Source organism: Cynara cardunculus (genome assembly GCF_001531365.2).
Source record: "Cynara cardunculus var. scolymus isolate 2C chromosome LG 17, CcrdV1, whole genome shotgun sequence".
Lineage (NCBI taxonomy): Eukaryota > Viridiplantae > Streptophyta > Magnoliopsida > Asterales > Asteraceae > Cynara > Cynara cardunculus.
The window spans coordinates 5,093,915-5,120,934 of record NC_037544.1 but is presented as its reverse complement, the minus strand read 5'-3'; the positions used below and the strand labels follow the sequence as shown (position 1 = coordinate 5,120,934).

The window sequence follows — 27,020 nt, the reverse complement described above, 5'->3', positions numbered from 1 at the left end:
TTAACTAGTCTTGTGATTTTTAATGTTTAGTGTGGTGCAATGTCACAGCTCAAACACCTTCTGTGTATGCAGTATTTTTCTTTAATGGCCTCTTGATACAGTTAGAACACTAAGGGGGTGTTTGGTTCAGGCAAAGGAATGAAAATGGGGATGAACTTGAAAATGACAGGGAATGAAAGTGAGAATGAATTTCCATTCCCCCAGTTTAACCTAGAATGAAAATTTGGGCTTATGGGGGAATGAGCCCATTATATTATATACAAACAAACAACAACTTCTATTTTCATTCCCATTGATTACTGCTTAATACCTCTAACCAAACACCCCCTAAGACTTTTTTGGGATAATTTTTGGCTGCAAGCCATTGACATGTAGAATTTCGGGTGCTGGTGATGCCCAGTGAGTATTGAGTGAGCCCAAAACTGAGGCAAACACTTAACTGAGACCATGAAGTTTGTATATGTTGTACTCGGTCTCTCTTCTCTACATAGGAGACAAAAGGTTCTGAAGATACAAGTATGAGTTTAGAGAATACGGATTACTGAAAGTTTTAGGCTGTGGACCAGTGGATACAACCATCAAGGCCAATCTGTCTACAACCATGTTCATGGATTATTCTTAAAATTACAACCTCTGTTTTTCAACTGCATAATAAGAAAATCATATTATATGCTACTAGCTACAAAAGTGTCGCTATAATTTGAGGAATGGTGCTTTTGTTATTTTATTCTTCTAGCTTCATTCTCATGGAATTGTGAGTCTGTGAGCATTCATGACTTTGCACCATGGTGTCCCAACATAATGGAGTACCATCCACCACCGTTTTGAATTATATTTTTTGGATTCAAGATGGAGATTCAATGTGACATTTACCAGACCAAAGCCTCGTAACTTTCGTCTATGTAGGTTATTAAAATAGGCAGAATGTGAAGCTTTTCAATTCCAAAATTCCCCTTCTTTAATTACCTGCCTTTTCCACATTGCCTTTAATTTTTATCATTATATCTCAATGGTATCCAAGGAACTTAACATTACCTCCATTTTTTGTGCTAAGAACTTGTTAGAGTCTAACTCCACCAATGTGGTCCCTACTAACCTTGTGGGGTTAGCTCAACTGGCAATAAGGCTTGGGCCTTTGGGGATTTTCCTTAGAGGTCTCCGGTTCGAGTCCTGCAAGGCCACTAGGGATTTTCTTGACTGTTCTCCAGGGTCCCTGGGATTAGTCGAGGTGCGTGCAAGCTGGCCCGGACACTCACAGTTAACAAAAAAAAGCTCGTACTCAGCTGTGTACTGTTGTGTGCAACGATTTCGTAGTCTACTCATGGTAGGATTATCTTGTGTAAGCAAGTGCTACTATGCTTTGATTTTCAAATCCGTCTAATCTCCAACTTGATAGGTGCAATATATGCATATAGATATTGCTTGCAGATTGGTCATACATCGGATTATAATTTGACATGCCACATCTGTCCTCTGTGGTCTTAGCTTGTAATATTAAATATATTGCTCTCACCCTGACTTTGACTTTATCTTAATTTGTCCTGCTAATAAACAAGGTGTCAATGCACTTCTTGGTTGACCTTTTATCAGTCAATGTTGCTAATATGGGATTTCTGATTATATTACAATTATGTATCCTGTAGGCGATGCTATATTAATTTTATCAGGAAAGCCAATGAGAAGAAGGGGTTAGAGGGTCAGGAGGAGACCAGGAAAGCTTTTGATTTTATGCTGGGTTATGTTGGTTTGTTTTCTTTCCTTGTCCTTTGGGATGACTATATTGTTTTATTATGGCAACTAAGTAGATATATTTTCTTTCATAACAGCATTTTTATGGTTCTATTAACCTCTTTAAAATAGACGTTTAAGCAATGGATGAAAAATTAACTTAACACATTCCACAACAATAGAAATTCATATTTCAATCCAGAAATATCTTATTAGTTTGTAAACATTAAGAATTTGATCTTTGTGGCAACTTATTATTTCTTGCACCCTTTACATGGTAAGCAATATCACCTAAATAGTAAAAACTATCATTATTGTTGGAACGATCTACCTAATGGGGAAACAAACTTGCCATATGGAGAGGTAATCCATTATCTATGAGTGATGATAAAATATGTTAAAAATGTACCGTTCTTTCTTGAACAACATTAAGTGATAAGAATTGAGTTTTTTTGCATTAGTGAATAGACTAAAAAATGATCACATGATAATTAATAAAATATTAAGTTACTCTTGAATTGGCTTTCTGCTGATTTTTTGTTTATTGTCTCTTCACGAGCAGGATCTGACATTGCTTCTGGGCCTGTGTGGACTGAATATATTAACTTCTTAAAATCTTTACCTGTTAGTAAGCTATTCCTTGTTTACACACATAAGCAAATTCTATTCTTTACTCATTATTTGTCTTAACCGTTACAAAATAATGGTGCAGGCTCAAACTGCACAAGAAGAGTCACAAAGGATGATTGCTGTACGGAAAGTATACCAAAAAGCTATTGTGACTCCTACCCATCATGTTGAGCAACACTGGAGAGACTATGAGAACTTTGAAAATTCAGTTAGCCGTGCGTTGGTAACTTTCTGCTTCCAAAACTAAAATATTAGGAAAGTAATTTTTTTCAGACCAGAAATAAGTTGTTTTGATGGCATCATTTCAATTGTTATTAGAAAATGATGGCAATTTTGGGCACTAAAAAGATATTTGTGAATGGTAACATGGGAAGCCATGGAAAAGCTAATGATATTTTTGGCATGGGGATAGCTACTCATCTTCTCGAGATAAACAAGATGTATTCTATTGTAACTCGTTCCTGCCAAGAAAATGGAATTGCATCACCAATAAACTCATGAGAGTTTATTTGTAAAATAGCTGCACAGAAACCCGTATTAGTTTTGGATGCAACCTCTGTAGGTATGAAACCATGAGATGTGGAGGAATAGGCCATTCCTCTCTTTAAATTATGATGGCAGGGAGATATTGAAGCCCTGCAGCTTATTTTCCTTATGATATCCAACTGAAACAAGTTCTTGCTAATGGTAAAAAAGGGGATTTGAATATAGGGACTGTTCTTATTTTACCCGAGGGTTCCGAATTAGCCTCTTCCGATCGTATTTCCCCTGGGATAAAAGAAAAGACGAGCAATCTGTCTTTCCAGAGCTTTCATACCAATCAAAAGGGTATTCTGACATCAATAGTTGATGATATTGATGCTAGTGGAGATATCCTTGATATGGAGTTGGAACTGCAAACCAAGACAAACCATAGATATGATGCCTGAATTTGACGACCGAGTTTTAATCGCCCTTTAATTTGAATTAGCAAAACCAATGTCTCCTTGCGTAATACGGATTTCAAGCATGCATGCATGATGATTCTTTCTATATTATAGGGATGATCCAATCTACAAGGACCATGATTGAGAATTGTTTGATCGTCTCTCTTCAAGGAAGAGCAAAATAAAGTCAACTTGAATTTGAAACCACGAGTAGAAATCTTATTGAAACACTGGATTTGTTAGCTCATGTCCGCTTTTCGTAAAAAAATATCAATTCAAGAGGAGGGGTTTCTCACAAAAGGGTGGGTCAACTATTCAATCAAATGACATTGAGCATGTTTCCATCTCTTCTCGAGACACAAATAGTCTATTTCTTTGCCAAATTATCTTCAATCTTATATGTGGTTATTCCTCCAAGATCTCTTCGTTTGTTGGCGGAACTTGCAATGTTTAAGCATTTCCTTCTGTAACGAGGTACTTGGGTTAGGCCATAGTAAAATATGATTAACAAGCTGTCTAGTTCAGTGCTAGATGCTAGTAGAGGCATCTACAACCTGGGCAGGCTTTAAATAATAGTCGTGTCTACTTCAGTGTCTGTAAGGTTGGCAATAGTATCTATATTGCCATCTTTGAAAGCCAATGAATTTTGTTCACTGTGTGGAATCCGTTTACAGTTGGTACAGAGCTTATACAGCCCTGGGCTTAAGTCTCCTCACTTCCTGCTTTTGCTTATTGATATGTTAATGCAATGAGGGGCACTGTTCTAGTAAGATTGGTATCCATAAAAAGCGAGTTATTGAACATCCAATTATGCTTAGTTTTCTTGGTATATGATTTCACTATAAATGTGTATCTTGGCTGATGATATCATATTATCCAGGCAAAAGGACTATTATCCGAGTATCAGCCAAAATATAACAGTGCAAGGGCTGTCTATAGAGAACGAAAGAAGTACGTTGATGAGATTGATTGGAACCTGCTTGCCTTGCCACCATCTGGTTCTCTTAAGGCAATTACTTGTGTGTTGTCTTTATTGCTTATATTATTTATGTGCACTGTGTTGCTTTTAATGTGTCATTGGGAATTAACTATGGATTTTATGGGCGATTATTGGTTTCCTTGCTCTGACAGGAAGAACTACAATGGATGGCATGGAAGAGATTCTTAGCCTTCGAGAAGTAAGAAAAGATGCATGCTTTTGTTTTTCTTATTAAAGGGCATATATAATATCTATATCTCTATAGTATAGGAGTGCATACCATGATTCGTGACTACTTATATAATTTGTATGTATATATATGGTGCGTTTGTGATTAGCTTTTCTACGAATCCTGTTCGTCACAGGTTTCCTGCTTATCAAGTATCTTGATATTGTCGTCTCAATGTAGACCGTTCCATATAATTTGTTGAATGCTAAAAATAACATGACTTGTTTGTAACTTCAATGATTTGTGGATCATTTTTTTACTATGCATATTTCGTATCTCAGGGAGAATCCTCAAAGGATAGATACCTCGTCTGCTAACAAGCGCATCTCATTTACTTATGAACAGGTACTTAAAGTCAATCTTCATAGCATTTCACTATAATTAAAAGGCACACTTGTGTTCAGGTTATCAAGGGTTGTAGTAACATCCCTCCAAAAAGTAAATCATCAGATGATATGAGTTGACGCTTATGCCATTGGTTTTTATTTATTTATTATTGATATTCAAATTTTTTAAGCTCTACCTGTCTATTGTTGGACAGTATTGTAAGGATACTATTTTTTGTATACATTTTTTTCTCTTCTAACTTTTACCACCTATTCTCTCTCTCTGCCATTGCGCATCCATTTTCAGTGCCTCATGTATTTATATCATTACCCGGATATATGGCATGACTATGCTACATGGCATGCAAAAAGCGGCTCAATAGACTCTGCTATCAAAGTATATCAACGATCTTTGAAGGCGCTTCCTGGTAATTTTGATAAATATTCGTATTTAGCAGTTCACAGTTTTTTTGCTTGGAGTACATTATTCTTGGATGTTGTTCATGTCATATTACCATTCCGTTTCAAGAACAAGTTTCAGTTGATCATTACTTCCGTCTCATTTAATGTCACTTTACAGTTCTGCGAATATTTTATTGAGAGAGTTTATATTGTTTCTCTTTCTGAAAATTACATGAACAGATCCCACCTTTATTTCAATTTGGCTCTCTAAGGGCCCAGGACTACGTAGAAAAAAATGCAAAGAAACTATCAAGAAGTATTGCTTTGCTATGGTGACATCAAATATGGGAGGGAGTGATAAAGATTGTTGTAACTACTGTATGTAAATGTAAAACTGTATTATTGTTTTTTAAACTATGCATGGTGCACTGTGTTGTGTTGCTTCCTGTTTAGATTGTGCATTGCTAAGGTATGCTTATGCTGAGCTTGAGGAATCCCGTGGGGCAATTCAGGTATAATAATGGTGGCATGCGGTTTTCCTTCTACTTTGGATATTCCCTTGGGCATTCATCTTTCTAACTTCTGTCTTGCAGGCTGCCAAAAAGGTATACGAAAGTCTTTTAGGAGATGGTGCCAATGCAACTGCGTTATCACATATACAGGTATGATCCTTCAAACTAGATCATCAATTTATCATTCTAAATAATGACAGAAAGTATGTAAAGCATATGTGAAATATTTCACAACTTTCTTGCATGAATTTATAGATCAATGAATTCTAAAGAGAGGAGATGATGTCTTCATCTGTATAGCCTTGGAAGTAAAATAGAACGATTATAAATCCATGAACACTTCGATTGGTGGATATATACCAACATACCAAACTACCAACCCCTCTTTAAACAAAATTTTGATACTTCAGCTGATGTGTTACCGGAGTCCTGACCAGGGTAATTATGTTATTCTAATGACTTGGTCAAAACTTTGATTACGTTTTAGGACACACACACAATGACTCAGGAAACTTGCCTCCAGTAAGCTCATGTCCCATATCTACATTTGTAGCTGCGGAAATTAGAATTGCATTGAAAGGATCTGAAAAGATCCAAATTGAGGTACACATGTAGGAGGCAAGATACCAACACGAATTACATTCACGATATGCATCTAAATATTCAATAACTTGATAAAAACCCACAATGAGGGGCTGTTTGGCAGTTGCTGAATGGTTTGATGCTGAATGGTTAAGTGGTCAGAAGGCATAAGAGGCTCTGTATGATATAGTGCAGAATGAAATATGGCTGTTTGGTAACTGTTCAGAATGGACAGTCTGAGTGACAACAAATTACCATTTAACCCTCCATATGATTTAAGTCTGAATGAAATATAGTTGTTCGGTAAATATCTGAACAAAACAATTACTTCACAAATATAACTACATACTCTATATTACTAGTTCAAAACAACATTTTATACAAACATGCAGAAAATGGAAATATGGAAAGGTCAAATTCATCATCATATTTTATTATCCACAAATTCGTTACATACGAACAGGCAGAAAATGGCTTAATGCCAAAAGCTTTGTAGGGACGTCCGTGAATTGAGATACAACATCAAATTATGTTTAATCTCAATATATAAGACATCATTTTTACAAGCAAACCCAAAAATGGGATTCTAATCTACTAGACTACTACTACCAAATGCATAAAATAGTAGACTAGAAAAACAAGCCTTCATCTTCAAAGGTAGAATGGCTTTTACATGTGATGACTTTGGAGCCCAACAGATTTGTCTAGCTTCCACATAAAACATCATTCAAATCTTCGTTCTTCTGAATCAATCATCGGGCTTTTCATAACACCAAATTTATCACAAACGCACAACTCATATAATCCAAGAATCAAAAGAACAAATATAAATTCTTTAAAAGATCAAAACTTGATCAATGGGAGACGAAAGAGTTGGCACAACAGTTCTTAAAGATTGCAGATCACATTCATCACCCATATTATATTCCACAAATAAATGCAAATAACCAACAAAATTAATGGAATTAAAAAAAGAACATGAACTCAATAAAGAACCTGATCTTGAACATGAACATATGAGCGTCAGAGAGATTTCCACATACAAATCATCATGCTCCAATGGAATACAGATGTCCCTGTCTGATCTATCATCACTTGCAAGTAGTAAAACTTGAATGTTTACACAACAGTTCTTAAAGATTGCAGATCACATTCAGTCATCCATATCTTAGTCCACAAATAAATGCAAATAACCAACAAAATTAATGGAATTAACAAAAGAACATGAACTCAATAAAGAACCTGATCTTGAACATGAACATATGAGCGCCAGAGAGATTCCCACTGATGAATCATCATGCTCCAATGGAATGCAGATGTTCCTGTCTGATCTATCATCAGTTCATCACTTGCAAGTAATTAAAACTTGAATGTTTGCAAAATTAATTCAACCTTTCAAACTATAATCAACAAATCATATGATTCTACTAATAAGAACATGAAGTTGCCTCAGATTAAATTCGTTTCCTTGTGTAAACTCAAAGTATATCTATAAACCATCATAGGCAACAACTAGTGATTCATACCCTCTATGCATAACAAGAAATTAAAAACGATTACAATAAATTTAGCAAACTGGCGCTTGATTAAACAGTTATGGGGGTTGAAAATAAAATCTTGTAGGTATATTATAAGAATTGCATCAGAGAGATTCCCATTATAGACTTGGTCATTACTACTGCAAAAATTGGAGTTCTGATGTCCCTGTCTTTTTATCGTCACTTGCAATCTATTTACTAAGTAAAACAACATAAACCATCACAAGAAACATCTAAATTATATATAAAAAAACCATCCAAGAATAACTGTTTTTGTAGAAAAAATTCGAAGATTTTGCGCCTCAGATTAGGTTGATTTGATGTGTGAATACTCAAAGTTGTTCATTCATAGGTCACAATTTCACATTTTTTAACAGAACCTCAGACCAGTATTGTTAGCTACTTCAGATCAGATCGAACAATAGCATTCAAATCAATTACCAAATGCATTATGTTCATGATCTAGCTTTGCAAATCGATTCTGGTCTTGGTTATATAACATAGGAATCCTAATACACTTAGGGGCCGTTTACCAAACGCTTACTTGGGTAAGCACTTAACAAGTCACATTACCTTACTGGATGAATATAGCAAGGACCAAGAATCTTACCTGGTAGGAGTGAAGACAAGGACCGAGAGTCTTACATGGTAATGACTCTTACCACGGTTAGCGCTTACCGGGTAAATTGTTGCATACGATGCCGTTTTGGTGGACTAAAATTTTACCCAGTAAGTAAGTGATAGTGTTAAGTTTTACCGGTAAGCACTTACCATGTAAGTGTTTGGTAAACGGCCCCTTACACCTCCAACAATACCAAATTATGCATATATCACCAATTTATGAGACATGTCAATTCTTAAGAAAAGGGCCCAAAATCTTAAATATAGACTTCTAGGCATGATTTCATTTAGTAATTTCTGTTTGAATTTCCTGAATCTCATGCCACAGCATACATCATAAACAAAAATAGTTGCTTCAAATTGAAACTTGGAAAGCAATCACAAGAATTTACAAGTATGTTTTTATTTACTTCATTTTCCTCAAAATTGCTCAAGCTATCATTTTTCGTGATTGAACTATCAAATAAAAGGACTAACGTGTTGCTGGATCCTGGATAACTCTGTGGATGACATACGACACATCTGTTCTTGAGCAAGCCTGATAATCTCCGGATCCATCATTCCAAGAAACATCCTTGGCGAATTATTACAAAATTTTCCAGAAACAAAACCTAACAACAGTAGCAAAATTGAAGGCGTACGATTGCGTACTTGTTTTAGAATTTGGAGGAGGAAATTGAAGGGTTTGATTCAGAAGAACACAAACTGCAGAATTTGAGATGTACCTGTAGATCGATTGTGAAGAACAGGGGCAGATTCCTCTTGTGAGCGATGTGAGTTTGGAAGGGCAATCTTGGAAAAATAGGGCTCTGAATGGTTTGGGGAGGTCCAGATGAACAAATTGCTCTTAGGATAATAGAACCATTAAAAGGGCGCACTTTTTTTTTTTTACCAAACAGGATTTACCTCTTAGCGATTCAGAGGTTGCCACTAATGGAACTATTAGGAGGCAAACGAACAGTCCCAGACTTTCTAATTGGAACTGCTGCCAACTGAAATTTATTTTGAGAAGATTTCTTTTAATAGGAAACCACCTGTAGGGCCCGAAGTCGAGGACTAGCTTTTCCGTGTTAATGATGGTCCTCAGACAACATTAGGGACTTCCTGGACCCTGCAACGGAAGAGCCTTGATCACTGGGTCATCCTTTACATTTTGTAGCTTTAGTATCGGCAGCATCTTTCATTTATCGCAGTAAATATAGTCTGACAGCTAGCCATTTCTATCCTCTAGTTAAGTGGCATCTTTTGCAAGAGTACATTGGGGCTTCATCTGTACTGATATAGAGATCAGGTCTTAAAATTTCTTGGGACAGCAACAGTTTTCTAATGAGCTATCTCCTATTCTCTAGATATGGAATATTGCATTATAGAATAATAAGATTCTAAAGAAGTGATTGATATTCTGAGCAGGGGATTTTTTTTCTCACAGAAGCTCAACTCGTGGTGACATTAGCTTCTACCTGGATGTTTGATGAGATCAACTTCTAAAAGGAAAATTAACTGTATTCTATATGCATTATATCGTCAATAGAACTTTCGTGTCAACTCTTTACAGACTGCTTTATCATGTCATTTTTTTATAATGTGGGTTTTGGTTGGTAATCTTTCTGGATAAGCACTGTTAGATTTATTATTCTAATTGGTATATTTTTATATAAGTCTACAAACTAAACTCCCTTTTGTTTGCCAATTTCTTGGTTTATAAGCAATTATATGTCAACGTGCAGTTTATTAGATTCCTAAGAAGAACGGAAGGTGTTGAAGCAGCTCGAAAGTATTTCTTGGATGCACGCAAATCTCCTAATTGTACTTACCATGTTTATGTTGCTTATGCAACAATGGCATTTTGTATGGACAAAGATGCAAAGGTAAATGACCATTCTGTGTTGTACCTTCTTGGTTCTGTCATTTACAAATTTGTGGTTGTAATTGCTATCATACATGCATCAGTCATCAGTTGTAAGTTTAACCTCCGCATCTCAAGTCTTGAAGGTATTTAACGATATCAGCTTTTGAAGATTTGTGGAAGTGATATCAGAAAGTTTAAGAGTAAATTTGAGGAGTCATAAATGTGTTCTTAAGTTTATCTTATGCTTGCCTTGTGTATGCAGATTGCACACAACGTGTTTGAAGCAGGGTTGAAAAGGTTTATGCATGAGCCCGGATACATTCTTGAGTAAGTATGTGTTTTAGTAACCTATTTTTGGATTTATTCATCAAAATGTTCGTCAACTTGGGGAATTCTTAAAAGTTGATATATAGTCATTAATGCTTGTTATGGGTTAATTTCAAACATTTGTATTTCAATTTTGATGAACTCGGTAACCATCTATTATCGACTGATGGACTTGGTGATCATGTCAAAACAAACATTCCCCATTGTCTTTCTGTTATGCATACGATACTATGACCGATATAGACTTGGCATATATGTGTATTTGAAGATTACTTTTTAGGTCATTTATGGAATATATCTAATTCATTTACTTTCCATATTGTAGATATGCAGATTTTTTGTCTCGCTTGAATGATGATAGAAATATCAGGGCCTTATTTGAACGTGCATTGAGCTCGCTTCCACCTGAAGAGTCTGTTGAGGTGCATTGCTCTTCACTATAATACTCTTATCACTGAGAATATCATCGTTGTATCTAATATCATTATTTTAATATGTTTATGAATTTCTGATGTTTATTGATTTGTATGCTACGTGTATTTGGTGCATTGCTTTCGGTTTCAACTCACAGAGTTGAATTCTTGCATGATTCTATTTGGCACAGTTTTATTATAAATCTATATAATTAGTTGTTTGTGTTGTAGGTTTGGAAGAGGTTCTCTCAGTTTGAGCAGACATATGGAGATCTCGTTAGCATGTTGAAGGTAATGCCTTGTCCCTTTACTTTGCGACATTGGACTTCAGTATTCCCCTTAAAAGTTTCAACATTTGTGTAGAATGTGGTCCCGGTTAGGTTGAAGTTTGTGTGTTTCTGAGTTATGGGAGCGAGTAATTCCAATTTACTGGTCTATGTAGTTACTACCCCATATGTGCGTTCTGCTTTCCTAGCTTCAGAGCTTCAGATTATATTTTGTCTTCATATAGGTGGAGCAAAGAAGGAAAGAAGCCCTTGCTAGAACAGGTGAAGAGGGCGCATCGGCTTTACAGAATTCCTTACAAGATGTTGTATCACGATATAGTTTTATGGATCTATGGCCATGCTCTTCGAGGGAATTGGATCATTTATCTCGTCAAGATGTACCATCCTCTCTTTTCGAATACTATTTTTTTTTTCTAATCTACTCCCTCTGTCCGAAAATAAATGTCCACAAAGAAAACGGCACACAGTTTTAGGAATGTGTAATTACACTTTTTACTTAACTAAATGACAATTTTACCCTTATGAATAGAGGCGTGGCGCTAATGCTTGACTAATAGAGTAGGGGGCTGGGAGTAATGAATTTCTCCATCTCATAGTTAAGGGTAGAATCGGAAAGTGGGCGCTTACTTTCGAATTTCTGTTCCATTTCAGTGGCTTTCGAGTAATGCAAACAAGAAAGTTGAGAAATCAACTCTGGCAAATGAAGCAGGTTTGGTAGTTAACATTGTACCTTATACAAGTAAAAGCATCTCTAGTTACACTTACCTTTTATAATCATTGATTATACTTGCTCTTCTTAACGCAGATAAAAGTCCAGGACAAATGTCGAATTCAAACATATCTTCTAAAATCATCTATCCGGATACCTCGAGAATGGTGGTCTATGATCCGAGACAAAAGCCTGGTATGCTACAATGAAAACAGAAACAGTAATACCATTATTTAATCAAATTACCAGAAATACAAACAGAAACATTTGGAAATTATTGGTGTTGAGGTACCATATCTTCAAGCATAAATGACCAATACCATTATATAATCAAATTACCAGTAAAACCAAATGAGCCCGGTATATCCCACCTGTAAGTGGGGTTTGCACCGGGCGGGCCTCTCGAGGGGGAAGATGTACGCATACTTGACCTCTACCCTAAAGGGTAGAGTGGTGGTTTGTGTGAAGACCCTCGGCTAGTGAAAAGTGTGGGAAATGGAGAATAACGGATACACTAAACATTGAAAAGTTTGATGAGTAAGCAATAACAATACAAATAGGGTTTGTCAGTATGTCCATTATATTAAATAAAAATTTGTTTTTTAGTTGGACAATCTATTTCTTCCCTGGTGTTGAATGATCACCAAGCTCTCTATTCTTGCAAGTATCCTCATATATATATATATATATATATATATATAGGGTTGGGTTCTGGTGAGAATGGAAGTTATGGTGAAAAGGGTAGAAGGGATCTTCACCCTTGGATCAATCCTAATTGAAATTAACACTAATGAGATGCACCGGATCAATTCCAGTGAGAAGCGCAATTTATGGGGTGGGGGTGAGATTAAAAGTGATCAAGGGTCTAAATCCCTTCTTAAGCTTCTTAGTTTAACTCCTATTCTCACACGATACGTCACCTTCGTCTATATATGTATATGCTCTGCTTATTTATATGTTTATTATCTTTTCTCAGGTTTAACCACTACTGGTCTTCCTTCCACTGCTAGCACATTGCCTAGTTCTAATGCATCATCATTGGTCATTGGTGGAGTGCCACCTGCACCTAATGCTGTTCCAAAACCCTTGCCACCTGCTTTGGCAGCGTTTATAGCAAGTTTGCCTGCTGCAGAGGGTAATGAATCAAACTGTTGTCTTTATCATGAGTAGCGTTTATTCATAGGGGTTGGTTCAAATGAGAACCGTAAATATTTTGAGAACCTAAGACCAACTATTCATGATGAATATTATCATAGATATTCATGATGAATATTATCATAGATATTCATGATGAATATCATGAATAATGAAAATCATGGTACTCATGATGAATAACATTCATGAGTATTTTAGGATTATTCATCATGAATGATTGATGAAATAATTGGTTCCCAGGTTCTAAAAAGATTTACGGTTCTTACTTAACTTTCTGCTTTATTCATATTTCACTTCGACTTGAAGGTCAAATGTGCTACATTTCTACTTCGAGATTAGCATGATTTTTGAAGGTTTCGAAGAACTATGTGATGGTCAAGTTAAAGATTTTATAGCAAGAAATACAAATAGACAATTATGGAAAGTAAACACATCCACTTCAGTTGCTAAAAAAATGAAGTCAGCAGTTGATTCCAACTATTATAGGCTTTTTGTGAATTGTGTTGGAGTTTTGAATCATGATCATTTTTGCTACATTTTCTAATGGTTGATGAATTTTCTGATAATGGTATAGGCCCGTTGCCTGATGTTGATTATGTTCTATCAATATGTTTACAAAGCACTATACCGATTGGGGAACCTGGGAAATTAGCGATTCAGTCACAAGCTGGACCTGCTTCCAGTGATGTTTCTGGTTCAAGCAAATCCCATTTGTTCAAACCAAGGGACAGACAACATGGGAAGAGAAAAGATGCAGACAGTATGCCATTACTCCTTCCTTTCTATCTATTATATATATATATATATATATATATATATATATGTGTGTGTGTGTGTGTGTGTGTGTGGGTGTCACAAGTGGGATGGGACAGGTTCATTTGAGAACCAGCTATTCATGATGAATATCATGATAGATATTCATCTTGAATAATGAAATTGAAAATGCATGATATTCGTGATGAATAATATTCATGAATATTTAGGTATATTTTCATGAATAATTAATAAATAGGTATATTACCAAACATGACTAGTTTATCAGCTAATTTTATGTTGCTAGATGGTAAAAACAGCATTTTAACCTTCTTTCACATAACTTCATCATGATTTGCATGATTATTTCATCATGGTTGTTGAGATTCTTGTTAATTTGTTTAGGGCAAGATGATGACGACAGTAGCACCGTTCAAAGCCAACCACTGCCTAAAGATGCTTTCAAGATTCGACAACTAAGAAAGGCCCGAGTAGGTGGTGCACCAACTGGAGCCGCCGCTGCTTCATATGGTAGCGTACAAACTGCATCTGCTTCATATGGCAGTGGATTTTCAGGGGAGCAATCTGGCAGCTTTGGCTGATGGATCAATTATGTACTCCATTTATGCTTCATAATAGGAGTTAACCCTCCAGCAATGGGTGAAGTGGCTTACTTACGATCACACGTAAAAAAAGCAGATGAAATGCTGAAGGCGTCTCTCGGATTCTACATCTGTGTGGGATATACTGGGTCTGTTTGGTCTAATAATTTGGTTTAGTTAGAACTATGTTGTAACATCTTTCAAAAGAAAAACAGTTGCCATCAATTCCAAAATGAGCACATGAGGGCATATGGGGTTATTTTACTGGACCTGATTTGTTATAAACTTGAAACTATAAGGACTATTTTTGTAATTATATTGTTAGGGGGATTTGATCTATAATTTTCACCGAACCAGGGACAAAATTTGTAATTTACTCTTGTCCTTAAATTTTAAAAACTCGGATTTGGTCCTTAAGGTTTGCAACTTTCACATTTTGATTATTTTTCTTTTATTTACTTTCCTTTTCTTCACTACTGTCTCGTTCATCCTTTTGTTTTTCTCTATGAAGAGTCCGTCTTCAATTGACCAACTTTTACGTGAGTTGATTGTTAAATTTTTCTTGGATTTTGGTCATAGACGAGTTCTGATTTATGTTCGTTCACCATTTTAGGGTTCTTGATTCAATCTTATGGTTTATCATTATCTGCATATGACCCTTTTTTCCCCTAGAGGTCCCTGATTCTTCAATATTAGTCGGTTCGGACTTGCACTTAGTTTCACTCAAGCTTCATCCTGGTTATGGAAATAAAACGATATACTAATCCTTGTCAACTCGAGTAAATTATCCACTTTGGTATTTTATTAAACAAAAATGTTGATATCGTAGAGTGTTCTTGGGTTGAGGAATGAGGAGATCGGGAAGGAGGAAGAAGAGTAAAATAACCAAATTAAGGGGTCGTTTACTAAACACTTATTTGATAAGTGCAAACCGGATAAATTTTCTCATCGAATAAACATGAGAAAGACCAAAAATCTTACCGGGTAAGAGCGATGAGAATGGAGAGTCTTACCCGGTAAGTGAAGATAACGACTCTTACTCAGGTAAGTGTTTATCCAGTAAATTGTTGCATTCAATATGTTTGATGTACTAAAATCTTACGCATCAAATTAAATCATAGTGTTGACTCATATCGGTAAGCGCTTACCGGGTAATATGCCGTTAATTTACAGAATGTATTTAACAGAGTTTACAGAAGGGACCTGATCTAGAAAGAAATTGAAACTACAGTGACCAATCTTGTAATTATTTTGTTGGAGGATCAGATCTATAATTTTCACATAACCACAGGGACTGAATTTGTAATTTATTATGAAAAATCAAAAGGAGCAAAAATATATGAACCTGACGTGAATCGAACACGCAACCTTCTGATCTGGAGTCAGACGCGCTACCATTGCGCCACAGATCCAATTGATGATATCTCCTATGTTCTATATTATAACAATAGATAAACGATCGAGACCAATTGAGAAATATCGAGAACCCGTTCATCGACTTGGGGCCCGTTTACCAAATACTTACCCGATAAGTGCTTACGGGTAAAATTTAACACTACTATTTACTTACCGGGTAAGATTTTAGTTCACCAAAACGACATCGCATGTAACAATTTACACGGTAAACGCTTACCGTGGTAAGAGTCGTCGCTCTTATTTACCGGGTAAGACTCTTGATCTTTGTCTCGCTCTTACCGGGTAAGATTTTTGATCCTTACCATATTCATCCTGTGAGGTAATGTGACTTGGTAAGCGTTTGGTAAACGGCCCCTTAGTGCGTGTTTATGTGTGTTAAACCACAACCTACCGAGAACCTATCGATTGATTTATTATTTGTTTGTATGTGTAAAACCATAGGCTACCAGTTTCAACAACAAAAAATCCCCATGGGCCGTGCTTATCGGAGAACATTTTCGTCTATCAAAATAGATAGCTGGTAAGCGTCTTTTACCGGGTAAAAAGTCTTTTTCATCACTTACCAGATTGTCCTTGCTAGGCCTCTTATCAAGTAAGATTCTCGGTTTTTGTCATGCTCACTTTGTATGGTAGGTGACACTTGGTAAGCGAGTGTTAAACGACTCGTAAATTATTTTAACGTGAGATTTTTTTTTTGGTGAGAATTGTGAGACCGCTCTGGTAGTCGTTGGATGATATTTGTTGTTTAATCGAAGGCCTCACAAAAACGTGGAGGTAGTCTAGCAGAGATGTAAATAATTGGAACTTCAGTGTCATTGATCAACATAAAAATACTGAAAGCTTAACATACTTTAACTGATATTTCAAAAACTGAACAAACATGAAAGTATCTTAAAATGAAAACTAAGGGGCCGTTTACCTAAGCACTTACTATTAAGAGTCAATACCATAATTTATTCTACCGGATAAGATTGAAGTACATCAAAATGGTATCGTATGTAACAATTTACCCGATAAGCACTTATTCGGGTAAGAGTCGTCACCCTCACTTACCGAGTAAGACTCTTCATCTTTATCATTGCTCATACCGCGTAAGATTTTTGACCATTGCAATGTTCATCCATTAAGGAAAATTACCCAGTAAACACTTACCGGGTAAACGTTTAATAAACGGCCCCTAAATTGAATAGCACATAAAGGTGTTTAGACTATCTTTGGTCATGATCTCAACCAATCTGATCGTGAATAAGACAAAAAGATATTAAAAAAACAAAAAAAAATGTACAATCTCATCCAAACTTGATCTCCACACGAATCGAGATTGTAAATCTTCCATCCTACTTCATCTGCCACATGGCGTATTACTATTGATCAATGTTATATTTCTATTTTATAAAACTTATTTGATAAAAAAAATGATTTTAACAAAAAAATAATAAATATACCAAAATTCATAGTTTTCAATTCTCTACAAATAGAGCTTAATATTGATATATTTTCATCACACCAATCTTTTTATTCGTTTCAATCCTCTCGTTATGGTAAAAATTCGGTCATGATAATTAACTACAATTATTTATGTATTTCAGATATGTAATGTCGTACTTGTTTTTGTGATTTGTTTTATTTAACTTCAATTGTATGGTAAATTTATAATTATAATTACGTTTTAAAATATGCAATAGTCCGTTTATTCTATTCTTATACTTAAATTAAAAACTAAAAATTATATATATAAAAAAATCAAATATATTATCTGTACAAAATAATATTTAAGATTAGATTGGATTTGAGGAGATTGTGGTTAAATGATAAAAGAAGTAAGATCGTATTGAAATTGAAGATTGTATAGGTGGATGAGAGAGAAAGTAATATTTTAATTGAGATTGAGTTGTAAAAGACGATGTGTGCTCCTCTTTAAGGGCGCATAAAACCCCGGCCAACCTAACTTAACCCGTGCAATATTGGGTTGGATCAACCCAGTTGGGTTGAGATTTTTCAATCCATAAACATTGGATTGAGTTGTTTAAATGTCTTCAAACTAGCCAACCCAACTTGATTACCCACATGTAAAAAGTGAAAGCCCTTGGAAACTTTGTTGGAATTTCTTAATACTCAGTAAGGTGACGTTTGTTTTCAAATAGTTGTTGAAGTCTGAAGTCTTATTTCACTTCTGATTGATAAGAGATGATGCTGAAATCTAAAATTTGAATCAATAAAACTGTTTGTTTTTATAAACTAACAAACGTCTAAATATGTATAATTTGTTTTTATAAACCAACAAACCCTCTTGACAATTGATACCTCAGATGAAACTACCACAGACCAATTTCAACCTACTTTGCATCTCTAATTGCTAGACATCAAGACACATTAGATTATGGCAAATCTGATTCAAGGCAGCTCACACGCTACGATATATCGATAGTAACGTAATCACGTTTCCACGTTTTCCCAGCAGAAAAATTACTGGCGCCAAGATAATTCATTTTGTGTCGATGTCACCAAGCTAATAGTAAAAAAAAGAAATCTTGAAAATGAACTCGATTCGATTGGGAAACAGATGACACATGACTTGTCAGGATCCCATCAAATGTTAACGATCTTTCTTGGATGACAATACTCACTGTAGACTGTTTATTCAACACAACAAACAAACCAACGGTTTAGCTTAATCCATACAGACAGCTTAATGGAAAAACGGAGGGCGAGTTGAGAATACACGCTTGCTTACTCATATTCTTGTAGCGATGCAGCTAAGGAAATAAAGGCATGCAGCTGAGCCCAGTGTTTTCTGGAATTCCCATCATCAAGTTAAGATTCTGTAAAGCTTGACCGGAAGCTCCCTTCACAAGATTATCGATCTGCAACACAGTTTTATGAAATTAGCTAATAATTTGCAAACAATCAACAAGTTCGTATCTTTTTTTTTGAAACACGAAGCATGGCTTACAACGGAGATAATTATTGCTCTCCCTGGGATGCGATCTGGGAATACGTTTATATGACAACCGTTGGAGCCTTGGACGTATTTCGTGTGTGGAGCTGCATCATTCGGCAGCACAACTACGAATTCTTCCTTCTACAGAAACCATAATGTGAAGAACATAAGCATGTTACTATAATGGTAGGGGCTGGTTCGTTTGAGAACTGTGAAACCAACTATTCATTATGAATATGGTGATAGATATTCCTTATATTCATCATGAATGATGAAAATGCATAATATTCATAATGGATATTTATGTTTATTCATCATGAATAGTTGATTTTCAAAAGATTTACAGTTCCTAAATGAATTTTCCCAATAACAGTAACAGTGACGGCATGTGAAGAACCAGATTAAACATGCTCCAACTCAAAAATTCTAGATTGTTACATTTCTTTATCTTCTTCCACAAAAAAGATTACCTCATAGAAGCCCGTCAATTGTTGCTTCAAATCCTCAACTGAAACTCCGGGAGCCATCTGTACGTTTATAGTTGATTGCATGCCTCGGCTCTAGAAGTAGAGTCAGATAGTTGACGATAAACATGTGTTCGATTTGCCCATCCATCCAAATAATGTTTCGGATCAGGTAGTACAACAAATCAGATAAATCATCAAAATTAGCGCCAAGAAGAGAACAGAATGGGGATTCCGAGCAACTTTCAATTAAATGGTGAAGTAACAATTACCATTGGCATTAAGGTAGGAGTAAAGCTAACGGTTACTCTTGAATTTGCAGCATCCGACAATTCTTGCTCAATTTCAGGCACTAAAGCCAAACCAGAAGCAGAAAACAGATTACTACCTCATACAAATGTTACGACAATGACCATAGGTTTGACATGCGTTTGGTGCGAGGACGGGACTGGATACAACTGGACGGACGAGAGTGAGGTAGGCAGGTGAAAGAATTCTGGAAGGTTATAGGGTTTAATTTGACATGGGTAGTTTAGTAATTTACCAATTTTGTCTCATCTCCATTATTTTTGTTCCACCAATTTTGGCGGTTCAGAAAAGAATGGATTTTCGTCCAGTCACCTCCTGTACTGTCTCAGTCCAATGTCGTGTCAAACATGAGACAACAAGTTTTTGTATTGTCTTGTCCCGCGTACCAAATAACCAACTTACCATGACGATGCCTGGTGATGCCATAAGAAAATATCCCTTCAGATATTTCTGTGTACAAATTCGCCTCTTTTGCACTCCGGCCTGCAAAGGTTACCAAGCATTAAAAAAAATACTCTTCAATCAATGTAAATGTAAAGGAAGCCAGAGTTCAAATAAATAACCTGCTCCACTAACTCCAGAGTTTGAGACAATAACGATATTTTGCAATGCAATAAGGTTGGCCTGTCATCATAAGAAAACCAGAAGGTATTAAGACTCTAAATCCAAGCCACAACTTCATATATATATAGATGAAGGATCATGTGAGGATAGGAGTTAAGGTGCGAAGTGTAAGAGGGGATATGGACCCTTGATCACTTTTAATCCCAAAACAACTCATGAATTGTGATTTAGAAGGGAATCAGTCTAGTGTATCTCATCAGTGTTGATCTAGTGGTTCTCTGAAATTAGGATTGATCCAAGGATGGAGATCCCTTCTTATCTTCTCACCAAAACTTCCATTCTCACCATAACCCAACCCTATGATCAGTTTCAGGGAAAACTGTTAAAAAAATGAAAAACTGAGGAACACCCTAGTAACTGCTCATCTTGACGATATGCACATGTGCAGAACATGTACACATGCATAAAAACCAAGAAACAGGTTCAATTACTTGCATGCACATGTGCATACCGTCCAGATGAACATTTACCAGGGTGTTCCTTAGTTTTTCATTTTTTTGGGGGGTTTTCCCGTGAACCTCCCTGTATATATATTGGTAGCAAGAACTGCATACCCATCTACAGTCGATGTTCAAAAGTAATTTTAAGTGTCCAAAACCAATACTATAAAAAGATTAAACAAGTCCTGCATATTATTTTTTTACAATGAAAGAAAGGAGATACCTCTTTTGATTAATTTCCTACCTCTTGATTTCTATGTATTAATGTGAAAATCCTTAGAATGTACAAGAGAACGAGAAACAAACCTTCAGTAACGGGATAAGTGGGAGCAAAATAGTAGTAGGATAACATCCAGGATTTGCAACAAGCCGTGCACTTTGGATCTTGTTTCTATATATCTCTGTGAGACCATAAACAGCTTCTTTCTGCAAACCGAAGCAAAAAGACTCTAAACTACGTATCTTAAGCTAGTGTAGTAATTAGAAACAAAAAAGACACCTACCATGTTAATAATAACGGCAAAGCCCAAAAGCATGCCAGATATCACAAGTTACTGTAACAACCCGTCTCTCATGGATAGAAAAGTTGATCCGTAAGCTCCTTATAAGCTCAAAGTTGTGGGATACTAACGATTTCCACCATGATTTTAAGTTCATGTGTAATTTTCTTTTTTGAAATGGGTGATTCCAGGCTTCGCCCACACTAATCCCATGACAAGTCACGACTACAACAGCCCTGAGGTAAATCTCCCAGTGGCCACAAGCGCATATGTAGATGGCAAGATTCGAACCCAAGTTGATTTTTATCATTCTCGTCTTTATCCACCATGCTACCACCCTTGTGGTTGATGTGTAGGTTATTGGACCAGCCTTAGAAGTTATTGAGCTAGCCTGCCGCTTTGGGCTTGGGGCGTTACAGTTTCTATGGTGGATGACGTGTTTTTTAAGAAATTGAATCAATTAGCAGTTTGCATTTTAGGTAAGGATATAATGGACAATTCGGACCTGTAATTCTGATGCTCTGTGAGGCTGGCCATACCATTCTCCATAGTCATTGATATCTCGTAATCTGAAATCCTGCATACATCTTTATTATCGTCAAATGCTCCTAATACTGAAGACCCTATTACATGTTGAAGCAAAAATTAGAAGTTGTCATAATGTACCGCAGAAAGATCAACAATCTTTAAATTAGTTGGAAGACCTTTGATAATTTCCTGAAATAAGATTTATGTACAAGATATTATACAACATTAACAGTCTCAACCATCAATCATTGACTGATTGCAAGAATATTGGAATTGAAAATGGTATTATACAACTGAAGGAAACCTGTGTTGTGCCATGTGGCAAACAACAAAAAACAGCCTCTACACTGGAAAAATCTGCATCCTTAACTGCAACCAAATCTGGCAAATCCTGCAAACATAGAAGCAACCATGCATTGTTCTTACCACATTCTTCAAAAGAGTATGCCACAGAAAAAACATTGTGCAATTAGTCATAATTCAGGCACCTAGGAGCAAGAATCATTAGAATTATGTCACTTTAAGACGATGAGATGAAGAAGTCATTTAGGAAGAACTGTTTAAGTACAAGGACACATCCCAATAGAGAACTTTGTTCATTTTTGGGCATTTTCGGGACAAGCAGATGATGTTAAAGTTTCTTGAACATCTTCTCAGCAAATGTTGATAAATCAGAGCTGAATGGTATAAGCCACACTCAAATTCAGATGTATCTTTTCTATTTGGGTAAACCTTTTAGAATATGGATGCAGAAAGCCATAGGACCATATAACTCACATTACGCTGGTATAAGGAAAACTCTTCCGTCTTGCTACTTCGATATAATTTTTTTGCCGAGGAATATGTGTAAGAAGAGACTTTAATCCATGACCGAAGAGTCCCTCTATTAGGTTGTGTTTGATACCAACTTGCTTGCTACTATGATGGAACTAATTTAGTAACTATAATATGAGCTCTTTTTTACATAAGTTAATGAAATTTGTTTCAGCTAGTGAGTATAATTTCAAGTTTCATGCCATCATTTAGTCATATAACGGGTATCCTCCTCAGAAATGGGATCCCGGGTGCCTTAATTGGCTGCATTCAGATTTTCTTAACTCCCTCGTCCATGGAGAAGATTCTTTCCCTATTCTAAGATGTGTAATAACTAATGTTTCCAAATCCCCCAAATGACATGACCAAAACCTTCAGGGTCAACTCAACTGGCAAATATAGGTTAGGCCCTGAGCTCCTCCCCATAGGTCGACAGTTCGAGTCAGGGCCATTGGGGATTTTCTTGGTTAACTTTCGGGTCCCATGCGATTGGTCGAGGTGCGTGTAAGCTGGTCCAGTCACCCATGGTTACAAAAAAAGCCTGCATAGTGGGAAGTTGTTGTCCCTAAATTATAACATGCAACGTGCATAAAAACCAGAAAACAACTTCAATTAGTTGCACCGTCCAGATGAACGGTTACCAGGGTGTTTCTCAGTTTTTCATCTTTTGGGGGTTTTCCCCTAAACCTCTCTCTAACTCGCTCTCTCTCTCTCTCTCTCTCTATATATATATATATATATATATATTCCAAATACATAGCAATACTTATGATAAATGCATACCTGTGTGATCAGATGTGGAAATACTGATCCAATTGATTGACCAGCTTTTCTATCAGCAGTCATCAGAGAAATGCCAAAGTAAGGATGGTTTGCAAGGAATCTAATAAGCTGAAAATAGATAATTCTATAGTTAAACTCAGAAAAACTTAATGAGCAGATGTATAAAAATCGGGCACATATCAATTTCCACAACCACTTCCCTTCACAAAAAATTTAAATGAGAAAGTTACAAACTAAAAAAATATTTAGGAGCCCTCACGCATGTAGCTCAAAACCTCTGCTAAGTCAGCTTTAAAATGCCTCCTCACATGTGGTTCCTAGGGAGCGGGTGCCGTGTGGGGCCCGTCGGGGTTGTCGGTAATTAACCTTTTGCTCAAATATATTATTTAGGATATGCGCAATAACTTAACAGCACCAAAGCATTTAAATGATACAGAAATTTAGCCAAATTGGTGCAATCAAGATACGAAGGATGCCTTACAAACATCAGATGTATATATTGGGGGAGCAATTAGTATAGAAACAGCATCAGGTTAACAACTAAACAATAAAAATATATATAATAATAATAATTTAATTTACCTCTGCACCAGTATACCCACTGGCTCCAAGAATACCAACTCTAATAGACTTATCCAGTTTCTGAGCTGATATCACTGAACACCTCACAGGCATTTTCCTAGCTTTCAGCAATTTGGCTTCATCCTATAATTCAATTCAAAATTGTATGGTTAATACCTATTAAAGATTTTTCCAGTTTGGAGAAGAAGCTGAATACTGATGAGTATCCCCTTGTCCTACAAATAGAGTCCACTTTTAATGTGTGAGAGACCATTTACCAAACGCTTATCGGGTAAGCACTTACCTGCAATAGTCGCCATCCTTACTTACCTTATCGGGTAACATTCTCCGCCATCAAAATAGATTGTTGGCAAGTTCTTTTACCTGATAAGGGCTTACTGGGTAAGAGTCTTCTCCCGCACTTACCGGATAAGATTCTTGGTCCTTAGAAAAGAAGTCCTGACTAGTATACCGTCTGCTATTCTTACTGATATCAAGATCGAATTGGTAGTTGTGCCATGCCCAGCCGTTAAGGCAAGTGACACTGGCGCTTACCCGTCAAGTGTTTGGTAAACAGCTCCTAAATTAATGCCAGACTACTAGGTTTAAATAGAAAAGAGCAAGTAGATCAATTAATTAAATATTTACAAACAATACGAACCTGAAACCTGGAAAAACACCCTCCATCCATGAAAATCGAACGCAGAGCAACCGTCGAACTCATTTTCTACTCAAATAATACTACAAAGATAGATTAACAACAAGGAAGCACCGAATGGAAGCGGACAAACTGAAGCTGCACAGTCAAATAGACAAACAGATGATTTATCAAAATGTTGACAGTTCTTGCATAGTAATTAAAAATCATGAACAAACGTCTTAAAGTCGCCTAATTTACTAAAATATGGGTTGAAATCCAGATTAATGTAACGTGGTTGGAGCTGGGAAATGGGAATGTGAATGTGAATGAACATTGCATTATGGTATTTGGTTAATACCCGGAAACCATTGGTCATGGTCATGGATGCTGTTTTGATGTTGAACCTATATAATCAATGAAAATCCGTTTTGTGAAATATTTTTAATATATTATGGACGATAAATCCATGTTATTTGTAAAATTGTACTACCATTTTTATCATGTCAACCAATGAACTTATCACCTTACACAAAATCATAACTTCAAAAAAATCATCCAATGCAAATAGGCTTACATAGCCACCCAACTTCAAAATGCAATACAAAAGAAGAGGAAAAGACAAACACATGATCAAAATCCATAGAATCAGTTCAAAAAAGTGTGCAGATTGAAAATCAAATAAAAGGGTGTTCAAAAAGGTAGAAGCTTTTCATGAAAGAGATGCTCTTTGTATGTTTACATATCCCAACTCATCAAGAATCTGCAAGTTACAGAGGGTAAAGGGGCAAATTCACACAAAGAACCCAAGCAACGAGCCTGTGCAGATGCAAAAAATCCGACACAGCCCCAGAAAACGTTAGAGAAATCAGAACAGCAAAACAAAAAGAAACCAGAACTGAGCAATAGTCGAGTAAAAAAAAACATCATTAGTCCATTAACAAGATTTCAAGAAGCAAACTGAACTACGAGGTAGCCATTAACAAGATTTCAAGAAGCAAACAAAACTACAAGGTAGCCATTAATAAGATTTCAAGAAGCAAACTAAACTACAAGGTAGCCATTAACAAGATTTCGAGCAGCAACCTGAGAAAAACCGAAATTGCACCTGAAAATGGTTCGTTGCCGTCGATTTCGAGATGGACAAATGAGAGAGTTGCTTGCTACAGAATGCAGAGAAAAAAGGAATTATTTTCTACTTTTCGACAACAGTTGAAGAAATCATGTATCACAGACATACAATTACAATCAATGTATCATCAGAATTAGTGAATCAGCAGTTCACAAAACCTTGGATTGTTCCCAGAAACCAAATCGAGAGTTGAGAGGGCAGCACAAATCAATGGTTTCCTGAATTGCTGAAATCGATTCTCGGAGGGCAGCGCACTTGAATGTATGTATGTTTGGAATTAACAACAATTCATAAAAGCCGATGCTATTTTGCTACAGCTATAAAACTGATACCGAAGCTAATCTTGCTTTCTGCTTTTAGCAGAGTAATGGGTGCAGGAAGGGTTTAATCAACTTCAATCGTTCATATAAACCCTTAAAATCAGAAAAGAAATAAAATACAAAAGTTTCTCTTCTTTATTTGGCAAAAAGATGGATTTTTTTTTTAACGGTAAGCTTGGATTGAGGTTGGCTCCAAAGGTTGAAATCCAAGAAGAAATAAAAATCCTCTTATGGCCACGAAGGTTCAAATACGGTCACTCCGTATTATCTACAAAGCAGGTGGTCGTCCTGGGATTAGTCGATTCATATAGCGGGCTGGATATCTAGGTTAATAAAGAAAATGAAAATTTTATTGATAACCTCGTTACACACGAATGCTCAAACCCTATTACAATTCACACGAATTTTGAAGTTTTTTCGTTTGTTTGACTGAATTTCCTTTCGGACTAACGGTTATTTCTCCATTTGTTGACGTATATCTCATATTTATTAAATAATATCTAACTTTTATGTGATTTTGTATTACAATTATTTATTGACAAGACACGTCATTTTTATTAAAAAGGTAAAATAGGACAATTTGTTCTCAAAAACAATGGCCGGCCTGAAAAGGGTTCAAACCGGTGGTGTCTAATTGGTTTGAGCTTGACTCCAAAGATCAAAAGTACTAGGAGCTCCCAGGTTCAAATCCAAGGAGGAATAAAAATCCCCTTGTGACCATGGAGGTTCAAATGCGGTGACTTCGGGCTATCTGCAAAACAGGTGGTCGCCATGGGATTAGTCGACTCGCATAACGGGTTGGATATCCAAGTTAATCAAAAAAAAATAGACACCCCGCATGGTTCGTCTATATATTGATAATTGATAAAATTTCGTAGTTGTGTAGAATACACAAATTCTAGATTTATTTTCTAGTTTTTTATATTCAAGCAAGTATAAACTTGTCATTATTGTGATGTTTCTGTTTGTAAAAAAGGTTCAATT

General features: G+C 36.1%; 2 protein-coding genes and 4 non-coding genes across 9 annotated transcripts in view; 1 reads left to right on the top strand and 5 right to left on the bottom strand.

Moving 5' to 3' along the window:
* Positions 1 to 14,971, top strand: part of LOC112500276 (cleavage stimulation factor subunit 77) — a 16,559-nt gene extending 1,588 nt beyond the window's left edge. Inside the window, exons 5-23 of the mRNA XM_025103713.1 lie at positions 1,644 to 1,744; positions 2,291 to 2,352; positions 2,441 to 2,581; positions 4,165 to 4,293; positions 4,416 to 4,462; positions 4,774 to 4,837; positions 5,126 to 5,246; positions 5,674 to 5,732; positions 5,814 to 5,882; positions 10,201 to 10,341; positions 10,585 to 10,649; positions 10,975 to 11,071; positions 11,294 to 11,353; positions 11,574 to 11,726; positions 12,001 to 12,058; positions 12,155 to 12,253; positions 13,035 to 13,193; positions 13,788 to 13,973; positions 14,372 to 14,971. Of these exons, the coding sequence (XP_024959481.1) occupies positions 1,644 to 1,744; positions 2,291 to 2,352; positions 2,441 to 2,581; positions 4,165 to 4,293; positions 4,416 to 4,462; positions 4,774 to 4,837; positions 5,126 to 5,246; positions 5,674 to 5,732; positions 5,814 to 5,882; positions 10,201 to 10,341; positions 10,585 to 10,649; positions 10,975 to 11,071; positions 11,294 to 11,353; positions 11,574 to 11,726; positions 12,001 to 12,058; positions 12,155 to 12,253; positions 13,035 to 13,193; positions 13,788 to 13,973; positions 14,372 to 14,568 (2,008 nt within the window). The 3' untranslated portion in view covers positions 14,569 to 14,971. The remainder of the gene's footprint in view (positions 1 to 1,643; positions 1,745 to 2,290; positions 2,353 to 2,440; positions 2,582 to 4,164; positions 4,294 to 4,415; positions 4,463 to 4,773; positions 4,838 to 5,125; positions 5,247 to 5,673; positions 5,733 to 5,813; positions 5,883 to 10,200; positions 10,342 to 10,584; positions 10,650 to 10,974; positions 11,072 to 11,293; positions 11,354 to 11,573; positions 11,727 to 12,000; positions 12,059 to 12,154; positions 12,254 to 13,034; positions 13,194 to 13,787; positions 13,974 to 14,371) is intronic.
* LOC112501378 lies at positions 7,332 to 7,416 on the bottom strand. The gene has a single exon (XR_003067506.1). It is a non-coding gene; the product is annotated as a small nucleolar RNA R44/J54/Z268 family (small nucleolar RNA).
* Positions 7,756 to 7,826, bottom strand: LOC112501375. Its single transcript, XR_003067504.1, has one exon. It is a non-coding gene; the product is annotated as a small nucleolar RNA Z267 (small nucleolar RNA).
* On the bottom strand, positions 7,951 to 8,043 carry LOC112501377. The gene has a single exon (XR_003067505.1). It is a non-coding gene; the product is annotated as a small nucleolar RNA R44/J54/Z268 family (small nucleolar RNA).
* A 937-nt stretch (positions 14,972 to 15,908) lies between the features above and the next one.
* Positions 15,909 to 15,980, bottom strand: TRNAW-CCA. Its single transcript has one exon. It is a non-coding gene; the product is annotated as a tRNA-Trp (tRNA).
* A 2,485-nt stretch (positions 15,981 to 18,465) lies between these two features.
* Positions 18,466 to 26,083, bottom strand: LOC112500909 (probable N-acetyl-gamma-glutamyl-phosphate reductase, chloroplastic). 4 transcript variants are annotated; one of them, XM_025104525.1, is made up of 16 exons: positions 25,875 to 26,083; positions 25,671 to 25,747; positions 24,609 to 24,743; positions 23,969 to 24,091; positions 23,387 to 23,494; positions 22,095 to 22,181; positions 21,929 to 21,979; positions 21,768 to 21,839; positions 21,069 to 21,188; positions 20,262 to 20,322; positions 20,101 to 20,181; positions 19,662 to 19,741; positions 19,396 to 19,485; positions 18,938 to 19,066; positions 18,719 to 18,848; positions 18,466 to 18,617 (listed from the first exon to the last, which is right to left on the bottom strand). In XM_025104525.1, the coding sequence occupies exons 3-15, from the start codon at positions 24,669 to 24,671 to the stop codon at positions 18,741 to 18,743; spliced, it is 1,173 nt and encodes a 390-aa protein (XP_024960293.1). In that variant the 5' UTR covers positions 24,672 to 24,743; positions 25,671 to 25,747; positions 25,875 to 26,083; the 3' UTR covers positions 18,466 to 18,617; positions 18,719 to 18,740. The 4 variants fall into 4 exon arrangements, with proteins under 4 accessions (XP_024960293.1, XP_024960292.1, XP_024960290.1 ...); XM_025104524.1 differs by having other exon boundaries at positions 18,466 to 18,848; positions 25,825 to 26,083; XM_025104522.1 differs by having other exon boundaries at positions 18,466 to 18,848.
* Between the last annotated feature and the right edge of the window lie 937 nt (positions 26,084 to 27,020).

What these genes read in the sequence shown, in the direction of transcription:
- LOC112500909 (XM_025104524.1), bottom strand. Translation starts at nt 24,671, where the DNA reads ATGAGTTCGACGGTTGCTCTGCGTTCGATTTTCATGGATGGAGGGTGT. An exon ending in TTCCACATCTGATCACACAG is followed by an intron (nt 22,182 to 23,386) that starts GTATGCATTTAT and finishes CTATGTTTGCAG; the next exon opens with GATTTGCCAGATTTGGTTGC. An exon ending in CATCACCAGGCATCGTCATG is followed by an intron (nt 19,742 to 20,100) that starts GTAAGTTGGTTA and finishes GTTTGGCTTTAG; the next exon opens with TGCCTGAAATTGAGCAAGAA.